Here is a 27,449-nt window from a genome sequence, read left to right on the forward strand (position 1 = left end):
ATTAGAGTTGCTTAAAAATGAATAAAACTGAAGAAATGTGGTCTCATTATTCATTAGTAAATGAGTAAAAAAAGGGAAATTAGAATATGGGAGAAGCTTCATCAATGAGGGGCATTACCATAAACAGTGGGATTCCAATCTTAAATGGAAAGAAAAACAGGTTGGCCTGGCCTGCCAAACCCTTTGATCAGAACCAGCATGCATAAAGAAGAATGGAAGTGGGCATAGGAAGGAAAAAGCAGGGGAAAGAAAAGTTAATTAAGTGAGGCATACTGTATAACATGGATCTTACAGTGTTTCAAGTGCCTTTTCTACTACTGTAATAAAAAGTTAATCACTTACACAACAAAATTTTAATTATCTTGCTGTGTTAGGGGTCACTTTTCTCTTTCTTGAACTTGATTGAAGTATTTGACATTTGTAATTTATGATTTTTAGTTACATACTTGATGAATTGTAATTGATAGTTTGTTTTCTATAGTTGGATCTACTCATGTACATAAATATTCTTATATTTTAATGATTTAAAAAAAAGTAACAGATTAGGAGCTCGCTTGAAGAACAATAAAGCTGAAATGTTAAATGCTAACTGGATATCCAGAGAGCATGGAAAATAGCTGTTTTATTGAATAAGAAATCTGAAATTTCCACTTCATCTAAAGCCTTCCAAAGCAGGGCCATTAGGAAGGTTTGATGCTTAACAAATTAGTGAGTATGGAACAGCCGCCATTAATTTGGTAGGTTTCATCAATTTTGTTTGTAAATTCATCATATTGATACTGTGTTGCCATTTTATGAGCTAGGCAGCACCTTCTCTTCTTTTTAAACTTGACTAGATTGGTTTTTCAATATTTGTGATTTGTTATTTAGAGGTGGATTAGAATATGAATTCTATGCTGAAAATAAGAAGTAGATATTGTATTTTTTTTTCTTTAGTTCATCTTACAATCTTAAAAATCGATTCTTGAACACTAAATCAAAATTCATTAGTGAAAATCTAAATTTTTTCATCATTACAATTTCATTTTTTCCAATAATAATTTTGTGCCATATCAAGTAGTATAAATTTAGCAAATATTTCTCTCTTAAGCTTGATAGAGGTAAATTATTTTATTAGAAATAGAAAAAGAAAGGAGAAATGCAATAGAAGCATATGCAGCTAAAAACATAAGGGGAACATGCACTGAGATATCAAAGAGCTTAAAGTAGAGTAAATTTTAATGCAAGTACTTTAGCTAAATTTGCTAACACAAATGGGGCATGTAGTTGTTAGAAAGTCATCTTTTGCTGTTTGATAGCTAAAAACGCTTCAACAGCGGGTGCTTTACGCTCTATCTCTATGGGCATCTTTTTTTTTCTTTTGCTTTAAGAACTTTTCATGATGACACTTGCCATAATCATGCAGAACAAAGATTTAACAAGACCACAAATTTCAACTCTAATAAAGCTTAGCATAACTGGACCCTCTACCATAACTTCATATCTGCTCTCTTAGTTACAGATGACTTGAACTATAGCAAACAGATAATAATGCAACACAATCTTCATTGAATTAAACAATTTGCCACTGATACCGCTTTCTATTTTCCCACAACATATTTTTGCTGTTTTGTACCGAATGCACAATGCCACAATGTCTACTCTTTTTATCAATCTCCTATTGAAAAAGGGGGAAAAAGGCTTAAAAGACAAAATCAAAGTAAATAAGGAACAAAGACTAGCATACCAGCAGCCTGTTCACATTTTCCCTAGCAGAATACAATTACTCAACAAGAGTGCAATAAGGAAGAAGCTTACAGTTTAATGGGGAAGCTTTACATAGATATTATAACTTACAGGAAATTTACACTTCATACATTACACAAACACTGAAACACAGCAACAAGTCCTTGCGTGTTTAAGTGAACAAGAGGCACATTCTTCACATAAGTCACTGAAGGCAAAAGTGGGTCACTGAAGGCAAAAGTGGGTTTTACTCTTATAAATAAAGAACTCAACACAAACTTAATAAGTTAAATATTGAACATCGATGCTTGCATTACTCTGCCCATTTATCACAGCTGGAATTGACATGTTTACCTCTTCCACTTGATCATGTTCATCTTTAGCATGACCATTTAGGAGGTTACGCCGTTCCTTTCTGTTGGTAGAAACTGGGGCGCTGGTTTCTTCTTTGTATCTACCCAGGCTCTGATAATTTCCCTCACCAAAAGCTCCTTTAACCTTGTCTGCCAGAGATGGATTTACTGTATCACTGCAGCTCTTTCTTCTGCCAAGCTTTGGTGATTTTGCACGGGTTGGTGGAAGCTGGCATTTACAGAAAGCTTAGTAGAAAGATATTGATCACAAATACATTATAAATTTTGTGTTAGTATTCTTTAGTAACTTGCTTCCGTTACTAAACCATCAATTTCCTTTATTCTGCCAACATTGAGAACTCCGTACTTCAATAACATTGCAGGAACAAGTACCTGAAAACACCAGCTAAGAAGGAGAAGATCCTGTCAGCAATACCTTTTTTAGTTCAATCTTAGGTGGTGGTCCCTCATGGTAGAAACTGGGCATCGGGTTAGCCTTAAACAACAAGCTTTTCCTCAGTTGCTTGATAGCTGCCTCCCTCTCTTCCTTAAATTTTTGGAATCGACAAAAAGAAGATGCAAGTGAGGAAACATGTCAGAATCATCTACCTTGACAACCAAACATGAATGGCTAGTAATAAGACAGTGAGAGAGAGAGAGAGAGGTTAACACTTAGATTTTGAGTTCTAATACCCTTTATTTTGAGATGCTTGAATATTTTACCTTGGTTCTTGCTTCACTTTGGGTTTTCTCAGCCTCCAATGCTTGGTGTTTCTCCTCTAACTTTGAATAAAACTAAAAATCGATAGCATGACAAGGACATTGCATCTTACATTCAGGTATGTTTTGAACACAAAAAATTGTTTTAAATAGTTAAGCCAACATTCAACTCCACATGAAACATGGTGATAAAGGATATACCTCCTTCCGTTTCTCAGCACGTTCAGAGCATCTAAATATTGGAGCTGATGCAACAGTTGTCCTTGACTTATGAGTTCGAGCAGATGCTGCAGTACTATCAACGGTCAAGGAATGAAATCAATTTCAAAAAACAAGAGTGAGGCAGGAGCATAAAAATAAAGAGAACCCTATTTCATATATAATTTGCCAGTAGCAAGAGGATACATGGAAGTAACAGAACAAGTATCCTCCTCATCAGGACGCTTCTTGTTATTTGGTTGCAATGGCTTTCTTGATAGCTGCAGTTAAACATGCAGATTTTACTTTACAGATCAATAATGAAAATTTTTTTAAGCACTATGTTTTATTAGCACTATGATTACCAACATTTTGATAGTTCTATTAAATATTCCGACAGATAACTACTCTCAAAGTTGTGCTACAAACTTCTGCTATTACATTTGATTTTTGTCTAATTTAACTACAATCAGTTACCTGATTCTGCTTTATAGTGTTTGGATGTAGCACATTGTTTGCATTTGATGATTTATTCAAACCAGCGGGGGCATCAAGGTCAAGTCCAGTAGGACGTGTTCCACATGAAGCACGCTTTTCAGTTGCTAAAGCAAATGGCTGTGGAACAGTGCGTTTTGTTTGAACAACTCCAGAAGGAGCAGCTTTTGATGCATGCTTCATGCATGGTTGAGACTTATTACTATACTTTGTTTTCTCTTTTCCTGATTTTACCTTTTCCTCTTGCAAGCCAACCTCAAATTTTGAGCTTAGCACATTCGGGTCCTTACTTTCCTCGTCATTGGGAACTTCAGTAGTCTCAACTGAGATTTCAGTTGTACATTCCTTCACTTCATATTCCTTGGCTTCAGAGCTCTCCTCTGAACTATGAACCTCAGGAACCTCATTGATAGGCTCATAGGACTCTAAAACATCATGACGATTGGGAACAGTTTCATGATTGGAATCATGGGAAACACCATTTGAATAAACTATGACACAATCTGGTTCCTTGTCCGTGCATATATCTGTAACTTCTACTCCCATTGCACTGCAACAAGAAACAAAAACATCACAATCACAAGAAATTGGGTACCATTCACACATCTTTGCATGAAAAAGTCTTACTACTTTCAATAATTTTCTTTATTCTTAGTAAATTTTCTCAAGTCAAGGTCAATGTAAAAAAGTCTGTCCCAATGCATGAGGCTTCCTACATTGCAAGCTTTACAAAGGGATAGATGCATAAAACCTCTAGCTTAAATTGCAAGGAGGCTGTTTTGTGGTTTGGACCTAACAATGAGGCAACCTCACTATAACATCAAGGCTCCTCTCAAAACTAAAATGGCTACAAATCATCTAGCGCTAGACAATTTCACCTCTGTAGCAAATATTAATAAATTTCATTCAATTCTAATGAATTTACTATCAAAATATTTTTAAGTCTGCTCTACAGCTCTTTAAACAAAGCATAGAATGAAGGAAGAAGTGTATTATAATCCACTACAAATAGTATATAAACCAAAGAATTCATAGCACTTTGCTGACCTATGAACTACTTAGGAATGGTATCTTTATTCTTATCGGCTCAACTAAGCCCTTTGCTATTTGCTAGAGAGCAGCACTGTACAAAAGAAACAAAACGGTATCTGGTATCACTCATTTTGAAGCAGTTTACTATAGAGGTATATTGTCAAGAACAACATCTTTTTATGATAAAGAATAGGCAACATTTTCAATAATAATGAATGAAAACCCAAAATAATCATGGTTTAATAGGGAAACAATATTTAACCAGAGAGGAAAAAGGTAAAAGTGAAGATGCTGCAACTTCATAGTAATAGCTAGATAAATTATCAGTAAGAATGTAATTGAAACTTAGGGGACAAGGAAAAGAGAAAAAGAGGGATAGTTAGGAGAAGAAATCCACAGCCCTTTAATTGCCATTTTGGATGGACAATGTAATTTGTTGTGGAATAAAAACTTGTGTCAACAGCAATGGAGGAGGAGTATTTTAGTACCTATTTTTTAAAATAAGTGAGACATACAGAGTTGCTCAAATTATAGGAGAATTAAACTCATGAGCCATACTATGAAGTTGTGGGAGAGAGTTTTGGAACATCAACTACGTCATAACACTTCTATCTCTCTCAATCAATTTGGCTTCATACCCAGTCGTTCAACTATGGAAGCGATCTTTCTCATTAGAAACTTAATAGAGAAATATAGAGATGTGAATAAAGATCTATATATAATTTTTATAGATTTGGAGAAGGCTTATAATAATGTTCCAAGAGATATCTTATAGAGAGTGTTAGAATACAAGAGAGTATCTATTAGTCATATACAAGCATTGAAAAATATGTATGAAGGAACAACTACTATTGTGGGCATAGTGGGAAGGGACACAAGAGATTTTTCTATTTCAGTTGGATTGCACCAAGGTTCAGTTGCTAGCCCTTACATTTTTACATTAGTTCTAGATGAATTGACGAAACATATGCAATAAAGTATCCCTTAGTGCATGATATTTGCAGATAATATAGTTTTAACAGATAAGACGCAAGAAGGAGTCAATAGAAAGCTAGAGCTTTGGATAAGTACTCTAGAGTCAAAGGGCTTTAAGTTAAGTAGAACGAAGACAGAATACATGTATTACAAGTTCAGTAAAGGCCGAACTGGTAATAGGGAAGAAGGTAGTTTGGATGAAGTGGTATTGCTCAAAGTAATCACTTTAAATATCCCAGCTCAATTCTTCAAGTAAATGGGGAATGTGAGGAGGATGTTAGTCATGGGATTAAAGTCGAATGGTCGAAGTGGAGACATGCCACGGGAGTTTTATATGATCGCAAGATTCCCAAAATTTTACAGTATAGCCATACGACTGGCTATGTTATATGGTAGTGAGTGTTGGGCAATGAAAGAGCTGTATGTGTCTAAGATGAGAATTACAGAGATGAAAATGTTAAGGTGAATGAGTAACCATACTAGACTAGATAAAGTTCGTAATGAGAATATTAGAGAAAAGTAGGAGTGGTGTCAATTGAGGATAAGTTGAGAGAAGGGAGATTGAGGTGGTTTGGTCATGTGAAGCGTAGACATATAGAGGCTCCAGTTAGACAATTAGAGCACATAGGGTTAAAGGATAGAAAGACAAGTAGAGCGCATAGGGGTTAGAGGATAGAAAGAAAAGAAGGGGTAGACTTAAATTGACTTGGAGGAGAATAGTAAAACATGACCTAGAAGTATTATATATTTCTGAGGATTTAACCAAAATCGTTTAGAGTGGAGAAAGAAAATCCATATAGTCAACCCTAATAAATTTCTGGATAAAAGCTTAGTTGAATTGAGTATTATTTTTTGTATCGAGTATATGAATCTCATGTAACATAAGTAGCATACTTCTTACCAAAGAATTAAATAATGAGCCGCTTATATGTGAAATCACCAACCAAATTTTGATTTAAGGAAAACTAAACATACTTGTTGATACCAAAGATTAAAAAAAAAAAAAAGAAACTTGCATTAACAAAAGTTTTTTTTTTTGACCGAAAAGAATTAGTGGGGTAGAAAGAGAAAAGATGACGAAGGATTGAACATAGACCATAACAATTTTCTGTTTGATCAAAAAATATTGATGAGGAGAGGAAGAAATGATGACAGAACATGAATTATTAAACATAATGGCTCGGACAAGCATGAAAAGTTATGCCGATTATTTAAGAAAAAGTGAAGTAGCAAACGGAATCATTTTCCTTAACAACCGGAGCAGACAAGGCATATAAATGCACTAATTTTAAAGAATAAGAATTAAACAAAAAAAAACACTTGAAGAGAGGTGCAGAGCCCAGTCCAGTAATTATGAAGCGTTGAAAACACAAAGTCAACGGCCAAATCATATAAGCAAGCATAACAATTTCAGTTCATAAGCAAGCAAAAGCGAAGATCCAAACTAAAGTTATATAAACATGCGAAATTGCAAAATAAAAGAACAATTTCTTTTCCTCGATAAGTATGAAAGCAATGGAATTTCACCAACTGTATAGTTGATTCAAAAACTCAAATTCAGTCATCTTAAAGAAAATAACACATGAGAAATTGCGCTTGAACTCCGACGACCTATAGCAGAACTCAGATGTGGAAGCTAAGAGCTAAAGGCAGTGATTTTCTAAAAACCAATAAGCATCAGATAAAGAAACAGAAGAAAAGAGGGAGAACAACTCAAAGCTGGAATCACAAACCGTCATTCAGTTGTTGCTGGGAAAAATAAAACAAAACAACTAGTTGTAAGCTTTCAGCTCACTACTAGGACTCCACCGATGGAAAAGCTACAAAATTTTTTAAAAGTTTCCTATCCTACATTTTCCCGGCTACCAAACACAGTTTGCAAGCCTTAACACTCAAAACAAATATATTTAAAAAAAAAAGGGATTTGCTTAAAAAGTTAAAAAAAAAATGAAGAACCCTCATTTTCCATTCCAAACCAAGAACTTCTAAAGAGAAAAAAGGAAAATCCACAGGCAGATCAAATAGCAGACGAAAAGCAAAAACAGATCGACATAGCAGTAGACATATAAGAATTTGAAGGTACATTACATGTAACATGAGATCTAGAAAGAGAAAGACAGAAGGGTTGAAGGAAAATGTAAGAAAATAGGGAAAAAAAACTCACAGAATTTGGTCCGATCTGAGAAGAAATGGAAGAGAGACAGAGTTTGGGCTGGTAGTTTCTTCTTCTTGGTTTTATCTGCCTTATCGAGCTGTTTGTGTTTTTATGTGCGGTTTCCTCTGTTTGTTTCTGTTCCTTTCTTTTTTTATAGTATCTACAAGCAAGCCCTCGTCGGTGTTTACGGTGTCATTTCACGCCGTCTTGTAAAAATTTGAAAATTTAAATTGCAACATCTCCTTTTTGTACGTTTGAATTTTTTTTTTAATGTCTCACACTTTTTATTTAATAGAAATATAATAAGTCAGATAATAATTAATATATAATTAAAAGTAATTATTTTTTACTTTAAAAAAGTAAATTCAATTGAAGTTTTCATTTAACTTAAATTTAAATTTAATAATTTGATTATATTATTAAATTAAATTAATTTAACTTTAAATTGAATATAATCAGCCTGAATAAAGATTAAAAATATTTATTAAATATAACCGGTAATCCATAAACATACAAATAATTCAACTAATTTGTATAGCAAAACCCACTAAAACTGCACCTCATGAGAATGCTACCCAAACCACAAAAAAGCCTAACAGTTTGGATTTTGGACAAAAAAATTGCCAAGCCAGAGTAAGCAGATAGGATAAGACTGTCCTCTCACTAGGCAATTTTCACAGAGAACAAACAACCCTTTTCCTTAATTTAGATTCTTATCTTTCATTCTATCACCCTAACATGATGTCCACTTATTTGTAAGTACCACTCCCTTCCACAAAATGCCACTTCTATTTTTTCTTTTTTTAAACTTTCCCCAACAAATTTTGTTCTCTTCTTTCTATTGTTTTTTAGATCAGATTTTTCCTTTTTTTTCTTTGCTTGAAAATTGTCATATTTGGCTAGAAATATCTACTAGAGAGGTCATTTCTTAACTGTTCTGCAAAAAGGTATATTTCATGATATTGAACATTTCTTAGGATACATATTTTTAACGTAAATTGGCAAATTAGTTGAGATGTTTAAGCTGAAAATTGTGGCCAGGGACAGGGTTTCTCATGTCATCAATAATAATAAGAAGAAGAAGATGTTCATATCTTTACCAGAAAGCAATAAAAGAGAAGACGTTCCATCCAGATTATTGATGATTGCTGAGTCCCCATCTTTGATTACTCTTCCTTAACCCTTTTGAAAAAGCCTTAACACCCTCTAATTAATTTAATGCCAACTCCATTAATTAATCTCTATACTACTGTTTTTGCTCTTACCCATTTTTCTTATCGGGATCCATTTATTCACTCCCTTTTCAATTCAATGAAAACTCTTTCATTAATAAAGTGTGTCTAAGCATGCATCTATTATAGAAATTAAGCATAAAATATAAAATATGTAATATCAACAGAAATCAACATATGATTTTATTAATAATGTCTATTTTATAATTATTTTAGTTGATGAAATATCATTTTTATTAATTAAGATTTTAATCACATGTATTATTATGGTGTTAAATATGAGGGTTGACAATACATCTAACTATAAAAATAACTATCAACAGAATATAAAAGAAATGGAGGACATCCTTGTGGTTATTAGTTAAAAACTTTCTATTGGCTGCATAAATTCCTTGTGGCCTCGTCGGTTGCAAGCTTAGTTGTCATTTCCATGATTATGTTTTCCAGGTGGGCACACAAACCTGTGGTTATTGATCCTCAGCTTGATACAGCCTACACCAATCGATATGAACTTGCTTCTTCTATGACAGAACAAATTTACTCTTTTTTTCTTGTTCTATGAATCGTATATTAGTGGGGTTAAGCTTGATGTTAATGGTCAATTTAAGGGCAGTAATGGATTTTTGAGGAAGGTTGTGGTTATGGAGCAGATAGGGGAGGACAGAGGTGAGGCCGTGGGATTGCATTTATGAGCTGTGAGGGTATGACTTTTGTTCGTGGGCTGAGAGATTCTGAGTAGAGTAAAAGGAAGTGTGCCATTTAATAGTATGGAGCATAAAATTGAATAATCACTTATATTGGGCCCCGCAATTCTCTCGCTCGTCTCATCAACGATCGAGCCGCTAGAATTCAATCTGAAGTGCATGATTGATCATCAAAGGTGGCACCCCACGTCCCAAAAGAATGAACATGCCAACGGCCATGATTAATGATCTTCAGCATCATCTTATCCGTGGTTTCCTTTCCCCTCTCTCTCTCTCTCTCTCTCTCTATATATATATATATATATATTTTAAAGACTTAAGAGTCATATGTAGTAACTCAGTAATCAGTCAATGACCCCATTTGGACCACGTTGCTCGATTGGTAACGCGTCTCCGTTGCATCCAGTTCTTGCTAGTTTTAAATTTGTTGTTGGAACGAAGTTTGATTCTAAAGATTTTCTTAGCCAAAGCTCAAATTTTAAATTTCCCTTCTGTTGAGCTAGAAAATTTCTCATCAAGATCACCCATTGAATCTCCTGAAAGCAATCTTCCATGATGATGCATACTTTCAAGTAAACCTGATCAGTTTACTGCTATGAGTTAGAGGTTTTTGTCTCTGTAGCAATGTGAAAAATATCTATTTACATATGGACATCTGTGGTTATCTAACCCACTTGTTAATTTTTGATATTTTGGAACACAATGGACATGCAATTTAGAAAGGAATAAGCATCCATTTATGTCATTCTTTCCCAAAGATCTTTTGTAGACAACTGATAATTTAGCATTACAAACTCTACGAACTATGTTTTGAGACATGCAACAAATATAAAGATCCACACAGTTGACTTCAAGGAAGATAAAAACACAGGCCATTCACTCAAGGAGGTATAGGTTGGTGTCAGCATTTGTTGTTGGGTCTAATTTATTCCTTGATCAATTTTTTTGTTGCGAATTTTCACCAGAAAAGCTGTATTTACATCAGGACAAGGACAACTTGGCAAGGGTCAACGCTAATACTTTAACCCCATTTGCTATATCCTGACTGGAGGCATATTCTTCAGGTTTATGGCTATATCCTGCAAAAGCAAATGTTGAGTAATATTAATTAATCATGAAGTCATTTGCTAAAACAAGGATTTCCTTGCTTCTACACAAAGTGCTACTCTAGTATACAATTGGCAGTTGATGAAACTCGAAATGAAAATTGGAAGCAAACAGATTTTAGTAGCTTGCTTCATTCTAAAATAAAACTTAGATATGAAGTGATTATGTTCAACACCAATAATAACAAATTTTTTTTAAATGACACAATTAAATTATTACCAATTAACTGAGAAACATAAGTGTCTTAACTGTTAGTAAAGCAAAAGAAATTCAGACCTTTGTAACATGGAATGAATAGCATGCCCGTTGGAGAGATCCTGCAAGGTTGTGATATTGCGTGATCAGAGATCAGTTGCCATTTTGTGGTTAAAAAAAAAAAAAAAAAAAAAGAAGAAGAAGAAGATCAGTCTCCTAGTTTTCAGGAACCATATTGAGAAGGTATATTGCATAACTATGTAGAAGTTCAAGATAAAACTTATTATAAGCAACCAACTAATATAAGTTGAATATACATGAAATGAAAAACACGTCCTTATGTTTGTGTAGAGGTTCAAGAAAAAGAGAACTGACCGCAAAACTTTTTTTTGGATATCAACGCTATTTATTAAAATCCAGCATCTAACCCATTTATCAATATTTCTCTTACCTAGCCATGAACAGTGAATCATGGTAAGCTCTGCTTATCATCAACTTGTGTATCAGGTTTAACTCTTTTGATGCAGCTTCCATTGCCTCAATTACTGATTTATCAGAGAGGGCTGGTGGGTCCTGATTTATGACCTTGAATTCTGATAGCTTGACCCCACGGTTTTTGGCTATTGTCATTGCAGATTGCTGAATCTTCTCAATTACGTTATTTCTTCGCTTTTCGTCAATATCACGAGTGTCTGTCAAAATATTGAACAAAGAATAAGAATACGCTATTCAGAAGACTGAAATGGATTAAATAATCTGTAAGTAGAATAATCCAAAATAAACCTGGAAGCATTAACACCAAACTTATGTACGCAAAACTATGGACAAACTTTTTAAGCAAATTGGGAGTGTCATTGAGCAATCTTAATCACAGAAAAATGCATACCAATTTCTAGGTGTGATTTGCTCGGGATGCTGTTTACGGCACCAGGATGCAACTCCAGAATACCTTGAAAAACATAAAGTATCATTTCCACCACAGATCTATGAGAAGTGTAGCTAGTTAAAAAAGAGGCCGCGATTCAACAATGTAATTGGAAATTAAATGCAAAGAAAAACCATGATACGACGCTTGGGCATGAAGAAAACATGACGCACCTACTGTACCAACAGTATCGACTGAACCAGATTCTAGCACACGTTTCTCAACAGCTAAAGCCAGTTCTGCAGCTGCCAATCCAGCATCATTTCTGATCCAAATTGTACATGTAAAAGTTAAGAATCTTATCTTGACTGAACAAGAAAACAAAAAATGTTGAAAAATATGCTAACTGACAGTCTGACACATCTGAAACCACACTGTAGAATGAACGTGATAAAAAGACTTGATTATGATTTGCCACTTTATCTGGTTAAAGTTACAATCTGGAAGGGAAATAAATTTATATAAAATGAGATTGTGTATTTTCCAAAAAGGAAACAAATATGGTCAATCAATAAAAAAAGAAAAAGTAAAACAAGAGCCTCAAACATCAAAAATGCAGAAAATAGCCATCACAAAAATCTGTTAAAATGCCATAGAAAGATAAACTACATACTTATGTGTGTGCGGACATACACAAAAAGTACACAATGTATGCATGTGCAAGCACTCGTCATCACGTAGAATTCTCTTTTTCCATGAGAAAACAATTACTTCGCAAAGTAGCAACAGGAAAAAAGGCACAAAAGTTGATAAAGGGGCAAGTGAGCTTTGAGTCAACAAGCATTTGCATAAGGCTAAAGATCACCTATTTGGCATCAAGACAGCGCCTGCATGACCACCATTGCCTTCAAAATCTACTTTTATGCTTGCAGGGGCCGCAATTGCAGTTACTATGCCAATTGATAGACCTAAATTGAAATTAAAATTTAATTAAAAAAAGCAAGAGAATTTGTGTATTTACTGGAATAAGAGTACCTGTGGAAAATAGCCTACCTTCTGCCTCTAGAATGGGCCCCTGTTCTATATGCAGCTCCACAAATGCAGAGTAACTTCCCTTCTTTAAGAAAACACTCGACAAATCATCTTGATCTTTTGCATATCCAGCAGATCTAGCAGCCTTCAGAAAGGATATGTTTTGACTATCAACTGTTGTCTTCAGGGCTTCTGCAAGTGCTTCACTCCCTGCCAATAAGCGACTGCATATTGACACACCACATAAACCTCATAAGAGACTAGAATGGCCACTTAACAATAACAGCTTCCTAATTTGTAAAGATAAAAAAGAATGGGAAAAAGAAACAGAGAGGCAACTAGTGTGTGCATTTAATGATTCATACAAATGTCACCGTGCATATACTGGTACTCACCTTCCCAAGCAGCCAATGCCAAAGCGAGTTGGCTCTTCCGAGGTGAACAAGATTACCTCCAGAGACCTTTTGGGTTTGAACCCAGACCTGTTCCAATAAGCAGAACAATGATGGGAACTACAGACTGTATAAATTAATTTGAAATCATCGTAGGATCATAAGAATGAATTTACTTTTGTTGAAACCATGAACTTTTCACTTAATACAAAATTCATTCAGACAAGACAAGCAGATTATTTAATGTTCTCATTCCCAAACAATGCGATACAAATATAAAAGAATGCTTTAAATTAGAAAATTATTTTAAAATTATATATAAATATACGTGTCCACATCATTTATTGGAACAACCTGAGATGACCTAAGTTTCATTCAGGATGATTAATGTTTCTAATCTCTTTCAGAGTAGTTTGAAACTAGTGACTGCGCTGTGATCAACTCTCAGCATGAGACATCAATTGGTTTCAATATTGGTTCAAAAGAAGGATTTCATAGATGTCTTCAAGGCTTCTAGCTCAACATATTTCATCTGGTTACAAAAAGTAATTGATGAAAGACAGTCATCTTACATATCTCTGTGAATAAAGCTAAGTAATCATCAGCATTTTACATTTGCAGCAAAGGGTTTGTAGAGCTAGAATCTTCTAAAGCAATGCTTCTAGGCCTACACAACTAGTAGGTTCATTATGATGAGCACAACATCTTTCAGATCTTATAATGTCCATATTCGTAACAACCAGGTAAGTGTAAACCTTTTGAGTACATTTATGGCTTCAATTGCACCCAAAACACCAACAACACCATCATATTTCCCAGAAAATGGAATAGCATCAATGTGAGAACCAGTCGCAACTGCAGTGAGCTCTGGCTCAGAGCCATCCCTGCAAAAGGGAAGCAAGACCTGAAGTAGACTACTTGTGTAAAGATCTCAAGTAAAGAGGATTAAGGGTTTAAGGGGTGAAGCAATTACGGGTCAAGAAAACTCACCACCGACCAAATATGTTACCAATAGCATCCTCTCTAACAGATAACCCAGAGAGTCCCAACAAGTTTTTGATGTACCTGTAGTCAAATATTAGTGATTACCAATCATATAAGGAAGTGCCTTCATGAGAGAAGGTGAAGAAGGTTATAAAGGGACAAGCACGTCAATGTTTAAATCCCTACACATGATTGAATTTAACAAATTTTCTATTGTTGATAATAACATAGAGTACAGAGAACAGATAGCCAAATGATGTTTCAACACAGTCACAAAAACATAGTATTCTTCTCAATATAAGCGGCCACATCAAAACCATATTTTTCAAATATATGCAAAAAAAAAAAAAAAAAAAAGCAGCTCCAAAAGAAAGCAAATTGCAGCTATTGGAGCTGTTTTAGCCTTCGGTCTAGAATTGGTCAACCTCACACTAACAAAATCCTTTGATAGGTAGACCAACGCTCCTGTAAAATATAAAGGAATAATACATTTAGCTAGAAATAACAGAATATTACGCCTGCTGTTTACAAAATTCCTATACTCCAACAACTTTATAAATCCCATGCTGTATTTGTTGGTGAACAAAACATAAAAGAAATAGCAGGGATGATACTAACAGTACAATTTTAAGTGCAAAAGAAATCAATCAAAATGATCACACGATTAATTAAATCACAATCCATGAACATAGATCTTCAATACGTTACCTGCGAGCTAATACGTCCTTCTCAGTGTATAAAACCCTAGTAACTGATGGGGCGGGCGTATCAGAGAAAGTGGATAGCTCATCAATCTGAAAAACAAAATTCAAAACTTTAACCCACAAACACAAACAGATAGTTGGACTAATAAAAACCCCTGTAAGCAAAACTATGAAGCAAATGAAAAAGACGACGAGAATGCTCCCCAAGAATGGTAAAACATTAGAGTTAGTACCTGTTTTTGCAGACTTTGAGCGTCCACTGAAAGTGAAGAAGGGAAGAAGGTTTGAGAAGGTTCATGAATAGGATAACCAGAGAAATCCTCCATGGTTTTGGTAGTTGGGTCCCCATTAGTTTGAGCAAGAATTGCAGAGATTGAACAGAGGAAGAGGAGAGGAAGAGAGTAGGAATAAGAGAATCTGATCAAAGACATCTCTTTTCGGGTCTCAGATGTTTATGGACAGTACTGAGCTTGGGCACAATTATCCTGAGACAACCGCAAGTGCAGATCTGACGTTAGAATTGTAGGTTGATTTGTCGTCTTGCAGGGAATTTATTATGGGCATAATTCATATTAATTTTGCTACATTGAAAATATTTTTAAAAATTATTAAAAAAAATGAATTATACAAATATTTATATTATTTTTTATAACGAAAAATTTTAAATTCTTAAGCTTGTACATAAAATATTTAATATTTAATTAATAGGTTGATAACTATTACATATTTCTATTAAATATAATTTAGATCAAACAAGACATTTTCTTTATGTGAGGTATTTTAAAACTGTTAAACAGTACCATTAAATTACAATTTTATAAATGTCAATGAATGGGCATTTTTTTATTTATAATATTTTTTTTATCCATTCCCAAGTGTTTATTTTAGCTTAATTTTTATAAGCTCTAAATATAAAATTTTTTATTTATTTATAATATTTTTTAAATTTATAAATTAAAAAAATTAAAGAATTAATTTTTTATTTTAATATATATAAATAAATTTGCTTAAATTTTTATTATATTATTTTTATTTAATTTTTTAAATTTTACCACATATCTCATTTAATATCTTTTTTATTATTTTAATAATTATTATTTTTATAAATTATTTTTTATTAAATATATTAACTAATTATTAATCACTTATAAATATTTTAATTAAATATATAATTTATTAAAATTTTAAACAGCTAAATAAATATTAAACTTATAAACTTTAATTTATTAATTTTCATAAATTAAGTCAAACACACTTTAACATGATTTCATTAAAATTATTAAAATTATTAAAATTTATTAATTCTTTTTATAACTTTTCTCACTTTTTCTCTCCCACACATTTTTATGGGTAAATCAATTCATATTTATTCATTATCAATCAATGATTATTAATTTAAATTTAATAAAATTAGGTATTTTAAAATTATAACCATTTATTTTAGTATATTAATTTATAATAATAAAGCTACTGCCAATTATTTACTTACGGGAAACACTTTGTCAATAAATTTAATGAAATAATCTATCATAATCGTTAAAATAATTAATTTAATAAAATTTAAATTTAAAATCATGAATTAGTAATAAATAAATAAATATAAACTAATTTAATCATAAAAATGTAAGAGAGAAAGTAAGAGAAGGGGGGAGGGTGAAATGATAATTTCTTTTCTTTCACTAAGAAATTAAAATTGAAGATTTTTCTTTTAACAAATTAAGGGCTTCCATCGGTCGAAACGACATACCGTTTTTTTTTTTTTTTTGCTTTTTATAAAATTTAAAGTGAAAAAGGAATTTTGATTAGAGATTGGTGAGCAACACGATGACCGGCAGGGGGCGGGAAGACTAAAATCGAGTGCCTCTCTCTCTCTCTCTCCTTCTTTCTGCATAGTAAGCATAACCTTTTACTGCCTTTTGCAGCTTCTCAATGGAAATAACAGCTCCCAGGCACACCTGCCTGAAGCTTCAAATCCCCACCGCCCAATCCGAACCAATTTTCGTCAAAGGCATATGGTTCGATTCTCACTTCCACCTGTCCATCACTGATGGCCTCAACGCTTGGGTCTGCGATGGTAAGGCCACATCCCCCCCTCTCTCTCTATATCCAATTCTATTCAATTCGTTTTTTATTTTCTTTGTGAATTTGACAGCGACGGAAGAGCAGGTGAGGGAGAGAGCATCGCAGTGGGACCAGCCGGTGTCCGAATACATTCATTTGGCCGAGCAATACCTGGGGTTTCAACAGCCCGGTTCCGTTTATCTGTTTACCGATGCCGGTGATGGCCATAAACGAGTTAGTCATTCGCTTCCTTATTTTGTGTTTTATAATTTTGCCAATTGCTATGGTATTATTGTATGTCTTTAATTCCTGAACAGCTAAAATCTTGGAAATTGAGCTGTTCGATGATTTTTTAACTTATTGGGGGTTTAGATTGCATATTTGTATATATATAGGAAATGGGGTAGCCGAATCGGACCAAGTAAAATCGTTTTCATGCTCAATTTCCTCTCTTTAGTGTTAATCGGTTCATTTCCAAGTTGATTTTTACGTATAAGCTTATCATTTTTCCCCTCTTCAAATCCCATGATTTGTGAACAAGAAGTTGGTTGATTCCAGAAGTGTGAGTCAGTTTTTATATTTGTCTGTTGGCTTTGTTTGTAGTTGTCATGGACATTTGAAAAAGAAGGGACTAAGCTCGAATGGCGATGGAAGTGCCTACCATCACCTGATAGTAAGAAGGTTACTGCTGGAATCTTGGACTTTCTCATGGATGCAAATATAAGGCTGAGTGTGAGTTTTTGACTTATGGCTCTATTTTCACAGGCAGAATAATTTCATTATGGTTCATTTAAAGTTAGATGTTTAAGTAGTATGACTTGTAAAATGATGCTCTATATATGGGTCTAACTGTAATATGTATCTACAGGAAGAAGTTGTCAGACAGACTCAATCATATGAACGGCTGAAGGAGGAAGCTGAGAAGTGTTTGACACAAAGTGAGAAATTCAACAGTGAGAAGATGGAATTTGAATCTGCAATATATGCGAAGGTATGTGCCTTTAAATGTCTAGCATTCTTATCATTATTATGCTACTTTTTCTTTTTGGGTCCAATCACATTGTTTCTTGATATTTGCTAGTTTTACCACAAGAATTTTAGTTGAAGATTGGTAAAATGGGAAGATGTCCCTAACATGTTTGCTTAAATAAGTTTAGGAACCTTCAACATTACAAGCCTGTGTTTGGTTAATGCACCAAAAAAATTTCTTGTCATGTTAGATTTTGATGTATGACATCTTTGTGATCTGATTTTTGAATTTCCAGTCACTGATCTTTTTTTTTGAATGTTTTATCTAGCTGTTAGATGACAAAGGAACAAGTAAGAAATACTACTTTAGCCTTTTACTGAGAAAATTTAGGAGAAGAATCTTGTTTGCCAATTTTGCTTTTCTATCTTTTGATGAATTGATGAAGCATCTTGTCATGGTAACTTTTGCTCTATGAGACATTAGGTATGGAGAAGCTCAATTCTAATGACTAAAGGCACTCTATTCTAAAGTCGATTGTTAATGGCTCTTGCATATCTTGTTTCTATCCTACATAAAGGTATTTCTTAGTCAATATGTTTTCAAATGTAGTGAGATAGAAATTATGTTTTGCAGTTAAGTATTTTAATGCACTTCATCATTAAGTTTCAGCCATCTACTTGAGCTAATAGAGTCAATGCTCATCCTGCATGTCTTTTCATATTTTAGGACTAACTGGGCCATTCTTTGCTTCTAGTTTCTTGGGGTTTTGAATTCAAAGAAACGAAAACTTAGAGAGCTTCGAGATCAGCTGTCAACAAAGAAAACTTTTGGAAAATTGCCAGAGGAAGAGGAAGAGTCCTCGGACAAAACTGAGAGTTTTGATGAAGGCAGTGATGATGCAAAAAGTGAGGAAGAAACTCCAGAGAAACTTACAGGCACTTCAAAGAATACACTATCAATTAGGGGTGGTGGTAGAAAGAGGATTACACACAAGTAGAAAAATAATCTCTGTGAAGCTTTACATTCCAGCATGTTAGCTTCCCAACAATTTGGAACCAAAAAGAAAAGTAAAGGGAAAGAAACATGGGATGAAGGGTTATGATAATTCCCATAGCTATGTTGACTATTTGCTTTAGGCATATTAGTGTCTAGTGTGCTTTCTGAAAGATTCTCAGTTTTAGTATTTCAGAAGAAAATGCAGTAGTAAGAGCCGAAGGAACTGAGGTTTGAACTTAAGCCTAATTAGTCCTACGCATGGATTGTGTATATGAATTGCAGCAGGTCTGCAATCGTAGGGAAACATTATTTAATCAACCAAAATAACAACAATAAATCTCATATGGTACTTAAAATGTTATCAACAGAGGTTACATCGTGAAATTGTAAGGGTTCATAACGCGCAAAGCCTTGCATCTCCCGTCATTTTTTTTTTATCCTAACTGAATAGAGGTTTGGATTCCCCTGGAGTGGGGCATGTGCCAATTCCCACTTCATCTCAAGGACGTAATTGAGGTGAGTCGCGTGCTTGAGACTTGTCTCAGAACTTGAATTTAATTTTTAAACTCCTTTAATAAGGGACTGAAATTTAATTTATTCTCATTTGCAAATTTAAACTTGCGAGTTAGTTCTTTTATAAAGTCACGAGTCTTTTATAAAGTCACGAGTTAACTCGTGGATAAATTCGTAAATTAAATTTTTTATAGGTTTATGAATCAATTCATTTATATATTAATGTATTAATTTTATTATATATAAAAATAAAATGATGACAAAATATAAGATAATAAAATTATAAATAATATAATTAAAATATATATATATATATTTTAATCATTATAATTTAATTAATGGTGATATTATAATTATTAATTTAATTATAATGATTTATTAGGTTTATCTTTAAATATGTTTTATATAATGATTAATAAAAATATTTTTTTAATAATTTAGTTAATTAAATTTAAAGAGTTAAGTTCATAAACTTAATAAATGAGCTGAATATGAAATTATGCTCACAAACATAATAAATAATCTATGCGAGTTGAATTCATAAATTCAATAAATGATCTCAATGTTTGCCGAATTCACGAATTTGATAAAATTAATTAAATCATGCCTGCTAAGGATCTCAATGTGGCAGTGACATCCCTGCTAAGATGCTAATGGGCTTAACCAGATTAAACTCTAAGTCGAGTTTGATATTTCAAGCGTAACTCGCAAGTAGCTTGATTTAAGAGACGACCAATGTTATTTGTAGCCGTACACTAAAATTTCAGGAGTAGTAAGATAATATTAGTATAAAGATGATTTTATTATCAATGTTGATTGAACTGTTACAGTTCACACGGTAATGGAAGTTGTCAATTTAAGAATATTAAGACTTCATTTGTTTCACATAAAATAATTTTTATATAAAAAATATTTCTTTTTTAATATACTGTTATTATTGAATAAATCAGCTTAGGCCAAAATAATATTGGCCATTTATTAATTATACAGTAAAATTATCAAGAAAAATAATAAAATAAAAAATATATATATTAATACAAAATTTATCCCATGTAATAACTATCATAAAAAAACACAAGAAAATAGTAATTAAGTGATGAAAACTATTTTTTTTTATTAAAACTGTCACGACCCAACTTATGGGCCGGACCGGCACTAGGACCTGGGCCAACCTAAAGCCCCCGAGGCCCGTAGTAAGCCTAACTGTTCATTAACCCAACTCTAAGGCCCATTGGGCCCAAATTCAAGAAAACAAACGGACAGAGTCCGGCCATAAAATGGACTTTCCAACGGGGAGTTTTCGACTCACCCGACCTGTAAACACAATAAACCATCCATTGGGGAGCTCAGCTCACCCTCCACATACTCATCAACATAATAATAAATGGGAGCTCAGCTCCCTCATCCAATCCATCAAAACAGACTTAAAATATTAAGTTTACAGGTCCAACATGAATATAATATTACAGACCAAATTCAAATAATTACTGCTAACACATGCGGAAATTCTAGGAGTAAATAAAATTACACAATATCGATAAACAACCTGCGAAGTATAAAAGCAGGTTAACCCAGAATAAATATCCTCCTGTGGCCTGTAAAAATTTTTGAACAGGAGTGAGCGTTCGACTCAGAGAGTAAAATATCAATCTTAACTATAATCTCTATAACTATCTGAACTAATGCACCATGTAGAGTAAAATGCAACATAAACAATAAATTCACATCATAGCATCAAAAAGGTAATTTGGAGCACTCACACACCCTGTAGTATCAATCATAACATATGGGAGCTGATCCCCTATACAGCTCTCTTAAATCCAACCTGGTGCCAGCGAATTACTCAAGCTCGGACTTCCACTTAATAACCAAATCGAGGGTCCCAGCGAATTACTCAAGCCGTGACTACCCCTCGAAGGATCGGGTCCCAGCGAATTACTCAAGCCGTGACTACCCCGTCCTATCCATAGTCCACACCACATCACACGCACGCCAACGCACGCACACTGCTCCAAATTACCACAACAACATCCATGGCACATCAACAGTTATGAATGCAACATAAATCGTGCCTAGAGTTTAACTACATAAATATATGCATATAAGTGATGCATGGGCATGCTTGAACATATAATAATATCGAAATTACAATTAAAATTAATATTCTACTCACAGACTTGACGATGGTCACTGAGGCGGCTGGGCGGAGGAAGAAGGCTGTCCCGGCTCACCTGACAATTATATTACAATTATTTAATACAATCTGACTCAATACAAACAAAGAAAAAGACCAATTACGTCCTAAGTCGTGCCGAAAATCCGGCAGAGTCTCCCCTATACCTAGGACCTACCCAACCTGCAAAAGGGCTAAAAACGCACTTCTATACTCACAATCCATACATCAACAGTTCAATCATATCACACAGCCCCTCCTGGGCCCATCAAATCAATCATCCATCACAATACGCAAAATTTCAATTTAGTCCTTATTATTGATCATTTTTGCAAAAACTGCCCAAACAAGCTCTAAAAATTATAAAACTTTGCCCCGCGGTCCTTAGCAATATTACTAAGCTATTGCAAAAAGAATCGTAATTTTCTAAGCTACCACGAATATTTTATGGATTTTTAATCCTATTTAAGCACTAGAAAATTATGAAAAAGCAAGGTTCGGGTTTACCTTTGCCGATTCCGACTTCGGGAACGCGCTCGGGACGTCTGACAATGGGGGGCTAGCCAAAACCTCGGTCCAATTCGGAGACTTTTCCGGTAACTGGTCTGTCTGGCCGGAAATTCACAGATCCGGACAACTGTCGAATTTTCGCGAATTGAGGATACCTACACGAAGCCCAATAATAATATATAAAAAATCAGGGGTGTTACATTCTTCCTCTTACGTAAAAATTCGTCCTCGAATTTTACACAAGGCAGAATAAAGTACATGATTACACATTGAACAGATAAGGGTACTTGCTACGCATGTCCCGTTCTGACTCCCAGGTGCACTCTTCCACTGACTGGCTCCTCCACAAAACCTTAACCATAGGGATCTGTTTTGATCTTAGCTGTCTCACTTGGTAGTCCACTATGGCTACAGGTTGCTCCTCAAATATCAAGTTCTCTTTTAGCTCTATTACATCTGGTTGTAGTACATGAGAAGGATCTGGAATGTATTTCCTGAGCATGGAGATGTGAAACACGGGATGAACGTGAGAAAGGTTGGGTGGTAGCTCCAACCGGTAGGCAACTGCTCTAACTCTATCAGTAACCTCAAAAGGTCCGATATACCGAGGTGCCAACTTGCCCTTCTTTCCGAATCTCATGACTCCCTTCATTGGAGATACCTTCAGGAATACATAGTCGCCCACTGCAAACTCCACATCCCTCCGTCTGGGGTCTGCATAACTCTTACGCCATCGAAAGCTTTTTTGATCGTTCCTCGATTAAAGGAACTATCTCTCAAGTGTCTTGCACTAGGTTTACATCATGCACCTTCGCTTCCCCATTTCTGTCCAACACAGAGGAGACCTACACTTTCTTCCATATAGTGCCTCATAGGTCGCCATTCCTATCTCGGAGTGATAATCGTTGTTATAGGCAAACTCCACCAAAGCTAGCTGATCATCCCATTGACCTCCAAAATCCAAAACACTCATGCGAAGCATGTCTTCCAGTGTTTGGATTGTCTTTTCGGACTGTCCGTCTGTCTGAGGGTGGAAAGCCGTACTAAAGTTCAACTGTGTGCCAAGTGCCTCCTGCAACTTTCTCCAAAACCGAGAAGTGAATGGGCCCTCTGTCGATATTATGGGCGGAACTCCATGCAATCGACTATTTCTCGAATGTAGAGCCGCATCCGTGCCACGTAGTATGTAGTCTTTACAGGTAAGAAGTGAGCTGATTTGGTCAAGCTGTCTACAATTACCCATATCGAATCATATCCTCACGTGGTACGAGGCAACCCAGTCACAAAATCCATAGTGATCATTTCCCACTTCCATTCTGGGATAGGGAGCTCTTGCAGCTTCCCTGACGGTTTCTAGTGTTCAAACTTCACCTTCTGACAAGTCAAGCACTTGGACACAAAGTCTACTATGTCTATCTTCATGCCATTCCACCAATAGCTATCTTTCACATCATGGTACATCTTGGTGGAACCTGGGTGGACACTGTCCAGTAAGTAGTGTGCCTCTCGCATGATTTCATTCCTGAGGTTGTCCACATCGGACACACATATCCTAGAACCTTGCACTAGGGCGCCATCATTGGCAAATCCGAACTCACCACCTTCACCTTCTTTGTACTCTTTCTATAATCTTCATCAATTGTTGGTCTCTGTTTGGGAAACTCTAACTCTGTCCCTCAAGTCCGGCCTCACCGAAAAGTGAGCCAACAATACCCCTCATCTGAAAGATCTAGGATTAAACCTTGATCCATCAACTCATGTACCTCTGAATCATGATCTCTTCTCTCTTGAAATGTGCGCCAAACCGCTGTAAGATTTTCTCGCTTAAAGCATCTGCTACTACATTGGCCTTCCTGTGGTGGTACCGATGGGGCAATCATAGTCTTCCGTAAGCTCCATCCATCTCCTCTGTCTCAAGTTTAAATCCTCTGTTGGAAGATGTACTTCAAACTCTTATGGTCGGTGTATATCTCGCACACTTCACCATACAGTAGTGTCTCCATTTTTAGTGCAAAGACTACACGCCATTTCCAAATCATGGGTGGGATAGTTCGCTCATGCCTCTTCACCGCCTTGAAGCATAAGCCACTACTTTTCCATTCCGCATCAAAACACACCCTAGGCCAACTCTAGAGGCGCCACAAAGACACGGTGTATCATTCACCGCTCATAGGTAGTGTTAACACAAAGGTGGTTAGACACTCCTTATCCTCGTCATTATAACTGACTCTATCGAGCTCTCTTCCTGTCCTTTGCATCTTATCCACTTCCCTTTTCCTATTTTTGGTATTGTTGGTATCTTTTCAACCTGCTGTACTTATTCCTTAATTTTAGTCCTATCTCATCCTTACACCTTTTCCTTCAAAGATGTCTATCCCATCATCAACTTTAACTTTCTTTTTATTTCTTAGTCTTATCTTGATTACTAGTTCCATTACTTCGAAAATTCTAACCTTACGGCTTACTCCTGCCAGCACATTCTTCACCTTTTGTAACACTTATAATTAACCATAGAAAATTCGTTTTTGTAACCCCTTTTCCAACTTAACTATCAGAACATTATCATTCCCTACCAGCCTTAGTAGAAAATTGCTCATCCTGGATGAATATGAGCCCCATAAACTATAAGTTCCATCTGAACTAACACGGCTGTAGGAAATATGTGTCATGCCTTAATTCTAAATAAGATACTTCACGTGTTTATTCTCCTTAATATAATCACATATACTGCCCACAACTTTCCAAACTTCAACCTCAAATTACCCATTAGCAATAATTTCATCTATTGAAACTCATCCACAATTAGTATTTCCTCCATCTCATAATTTAAAACAGTTGCAAGCCTTAGTAGCTAACTCAATTTAACTCCTGTCATTACTCTGTTCGTCCTTTCATACTTAACACTAGGTATGCACTTACTGTCATTCTCATATCAGGAAATTGTATATGAATTGGTGCCTATCAAAATCTCAAATAACTAGGTCTCCTTGCCTCAGTCTCTGCTCCTTATATAACGCTCTGGAATCAAAAACACGAGCTAAACTTGAAAAGAAAGAAAATATCCTCTTATATTCAACTATGCCAATTGTCCATATAATAACGTTTAACCTATGTTTCTTGGTATTTCTCTTCAAATTTCATCCTCTTAGCACAATTGTGCTCTACCTATAAGATATCATCTGCATGAACATTTTACCGTACCATTGTCCTTCCTGACATAATATTTTATAATTTATTAACTTTACTTATACTCGACCAATGATTCATATCTATCATCGTTTATATTGTGCCATTAACTTTTGTTGATTCCTGAAAGATTTCTCTCACTAATAAATTCTTCCAACACCAATTCCACCCTTATCTATGGTCATTAATTTGATCCTTGAACTTTCTAGTGATTTATAACCACCCAGACTTGTCACTTTTCGTTCTACTCCTACTGTTGTTCTGTCGTTATTGCTTCACTGCAAAGTGATTCGGTTGATCACACTAAAAATGTTTTCCTAACATTCATAACGAACCTCTAACTACCTTCTCACTATCTCAAAAGTCTAACCTAAAGCTTATGTGTCATTATCTATAATTCTTTCCACTCATCATACCTATTTGATCCCTTAGATTGACCTTTATTCAACTTACTACTTACTAACTTCGTTTTCTCTACCTAATTAGGTAGTCCGCAATACCATCGCACACCTTCTAGCATTTACTCATTATTATGTTATTCCATACCTCCATCACTATTCTCACTAATGTGGTCCCATTTTGGGTTTTCCATCCTTGTCATTCACCTTGCCAAGAATAACACTTAGCCTACCTTATATCTTAACTTTGTTCCTTTTATTATGCGCTCTTCAGGTTGTCCTTCCGTTTATCTCCTTTGTCTTACCCAAAATAGAACTTAACTATTCTATCCCTGGTTCCATTCTTCTTCCTAACATGACAGCTGTACCTGCAAACTATATCTTTCAGAGTTTCTACCACGTTATCACATGTCTATGCTACTCAGATTTGGTCCTTTGACCAGTCTAGCTAGTACTCCCACTGGCACTTAGATTATATTGCATCTGTAATCAATTATCCCAATTTTCATTCTACACTTTCTCTATCTACTGGCTTTCTGTGATTTATCTTCGCTAATTTATTACTCTTAACACTATTATAATTAGATTTTACTACTGTTTGAACAATATGAAGTCAGAAAGGAACTCAGGAAATTGCAGTCATACTTTTTTTTGTATGATTTATATTCTTATCCTTTAGCTTACATAATACCCTTACTACCTCGAGAACTGATTCTGCAGTAATTTTATTTATTATTATTATTATTATTATTATTATTATTATTATTATTATTATTATTATTATTATTATTATTATTTTCCATGTTTACTCAATTCCAAAACTTAAGATTTCGGGCACCCAAACCCGTCATCCAATTCAAAGGATTTACATCCATCGTGATCTGATTATATATGATTCCTATAATGGAACTTGTATCCTCTCCAGGATACCCGAGCCAACTACTCTCTACCACACTCTACAGTCCCATCTGGGACACTATTCCATAAGTCATCATTATCAGTAATAACCTTCGATCCATTCTGAAAAGATAGGACTATATCCTAACTTGCTGCAACAAAGGTACTACATCTACCACCTTGCCAGAACCATGTCAAGTTAATGACTCTTTTATCATATCATAGCTCTATAAATCATCAATTCATAGTTTCGACCTTCTCTAGGTAGTAGAGTTGTACTTATTCCATACTGATACACACAAGGTATACTATTCTCACTCTATAAGTGTCACCTTTACTTTGCAACTAGTCCGAAACTTCTGGTCCGATGGCAACTCTTGATGTAACTCTAGCTCATGTCAGTAATCGAGTCATCGACTCTAGTTATCACCCAACCGTGACCTTTCAATATTCTAACTCTAGACTCTTAGCCAGAGTTCCCAACTCCTCTGCAAATATAGAACTCTGCTCGCATAACTGTACCAAAACAAGCCATCTCAAACACCCTCATTATGGAGCACCACGGGGATGCACGCACTCTACACAATAATCTCATGTCGCATCAGAATGTCTGCGACTACAGAGCGGACATCGAGAACATTGTATAGTTACTTCGATACGACCTGACAGACTAGGTATCCTAATTTGTTATCTCTCCGAATCTTCTATTATCATAAACTTATTCGACGGGTCATCCACGATGACTGCGATGGTATCCTCATCCTTATCTAGGCAACTTGTACTTTCAAGACTCACGTTTATGTACTCGTGCCTTGCGAAATGGGCACACCATTTAAACCCATACAGCATTAAACATAGCATTTCTTGGAGTATGTAT

At 34.9% G+C, this 27,449-nt stretch overlaps 3 protein-coding genes across 7 annotated transcripts; 1 reads left to right on the forward strand and 2 right to left on the reverse strand.

The window, feature by feature from the left end:
• Nucleotides 1-1,700: 1,700 nt before the first annotated feature.
• LOC110673282 (protein WVD2-like 3) lies at nt 1,701-7,810 on the reverse strand. 4 transcript variants are annotated; one of them, XM_058145148.1, is made up of 8 exons: nt 7,663-7,810; nt 3,474-4,041; nt 3,204-3,277; nt 3,000-3,093; nt 2,802-2,873; nt 2,515-2,625; nt 2,080-2,307; nt 1,701-1,953 (listed from the first exon to the last, which is right to left on the reverse strand). In XM_058145148.1, exons 2-8 carry the CDS (start codon nt 4,035-4,037, stop codon nt 1,951-1,953), a joined length of 1,146 nt encoding a protein of 381 aa, XP_058001131.1. In that variant the 5' UTR covers nt 4,038-4,041; nt 7,663-7,810; the 3' UTR covers nt 1,701-1,950. The 4 variants fall into 4 exon arrangements, with proteins under 4 accessions (XP_058001131.1, XP_021692051.2, XP_021692052.2 ...); XM_021836359.2 differs by having other exon boundaries at nt 1,701-2,307; XM_021836360.2 differs by having other exon boundaries at nt 1,701-2,307; nt 7,587-7,667.
• Nucleotides 7,811-10,303: 2,493 nt separating this feature from the next.
• Nucleotides 10,304-15,393, reverse strand: LOC110673262 (ureidoglycolate hydrolase). Of its 2 annotated transcripts, none has more exons than XM_021836338.2 (12): nt 15,102-15,393; nt 14,873-14,958; nt 14,171-14,245; nt 13,936-14,064; nt 13,184-13,270; nt 12,810-13,012; nt 12,622-12,724; nt 11,990-12,081; nt 11,778-11,840; nt 11,343-11,583; nt 11,000-11,013; nt 10,304-10,668 (listed from the first exon to the last, which is right to left on the reverse strand). In XM_021836338.2, exons 1-12 carry the CDS (start codon nt 15,297-15,299, stop codon nt 10,571-10,573), a joined length of 1,389 nt encoding a protein of 462 aa, XP_021692030.2. In that variant the 5' UTR covers nt 15,300-15,393; the 3' UTR covers nt 10,304-10,570. The 2 variants fall into 2 exon arrangements, with proteins under 2 accessions (XP_021692030.2, XP_021692029.2); XM_021836337.2 differs by having other exon boundaries at nt 10,973-11,013; nt 15,102-15,391.
• Nucleotides 15,394-16,666: 1,273 nt separating this feature from the next.
• Nucleotides 16,667-19,135, forward strand: LOC110673288 (DNA repair protein XRCC4). The gene is made up of 5 exons (XM_021836366.2): nt 16,667-16,942; nt 17,021-17,163; nt 17,533-17,661; nt 17,798-17,920; nt 18,654-19,135. Exons 1-5 carry the CDS (start codon nt 16,798-16,800, stop codon nt 18,894-18,896), a joined length of 783 nt encoding a protein of 260 aa, XP_021692058.2. The 5' UTR covers nt 16,667-16,797; the 3' UTR covers nt 18,897-19,135.
• The last annotated feature ends 8,314 nt before the right edge of the window (nt 19,136-27,449 follow it).

Source organism: Hevea brasiliensis, chromosome 4, assembly GCF_030052815.1.
Source record: "Hevea brasiliensis isolate MT/VB/25A 57/8 chromosome 4, ASM3005281v1, whole genome shotgun sequence".
NCBI classification, from domain to species: domain Eukaryota; kingdom Viridiplantae; phylum Streptophyta; class Magnoliopsida; order Malpighiales; family Euphorbiaceae; genus Hevea; species Hevea brasiliensis.

Coding starts and splice junctions, on each gene's coding strand:
- LOC110673282 (XM_021836359.2), bottom strand. CDS start 4,037: ATGGGAGTAGAAGTTACAGATATATGCACGGACAAGGAACCAGATTGT. Junction 2,874..2,999: donor GTGCTGAGAAACGGAAGGAG/GTATATCCTTTA, acceptor ATCGATTTTTAG/TTTTATTCAAAGTTAGAGGA. Junction 2,308..2,514: donor CTAAGATTGAACTAAAAAAG/GTATTGCTGACA, acceptor TGTAAATGCCAG/CTTCCACCAACCCGTGCAAA.
- LOC110673262 (XM_021836337.2), bottom strand. CDS start 15,299: ATGTCTTTGATCAGATTCTCTTATTCCTACTCTCTTCCTCTCCTCTTC. Junction 14,959..15,101: donor CTCAAAGTCTGCAAAAACAG/GTACTAACTCTA, acceptor TTTGTTTTTCAG/ATTGATGAGCTATCCACTTT. Junction 11,841..11,989: donor CGATACTGTTGGTACAGTAG/GTGCGTCATGTT, acceptor ATGTTTTTCAAG/GTATTCTGGAGTTGCATCCT.
- LOC110673288 (XM_021836366.2), top strand. CDS start 16,798: ATGGAAATAACAGCTCCCAGGCACACCTGCCTGAAGCTTCAAATCCCC. Junction 17,164..17,532: donor CCGGTGATGGCCATAAACGA/GTTAGTCATTCG, acceptor CTTTGTTTGTAG/TTGTCATGGACATTTGAAAA. Junction 17,662..17,797: donor ATGCAAATATAAGGCTGAGT/GTGAGTTTTTGA, acceptor ATGTATCTACAG/GAAGAAGTTGTCAGACAGAC.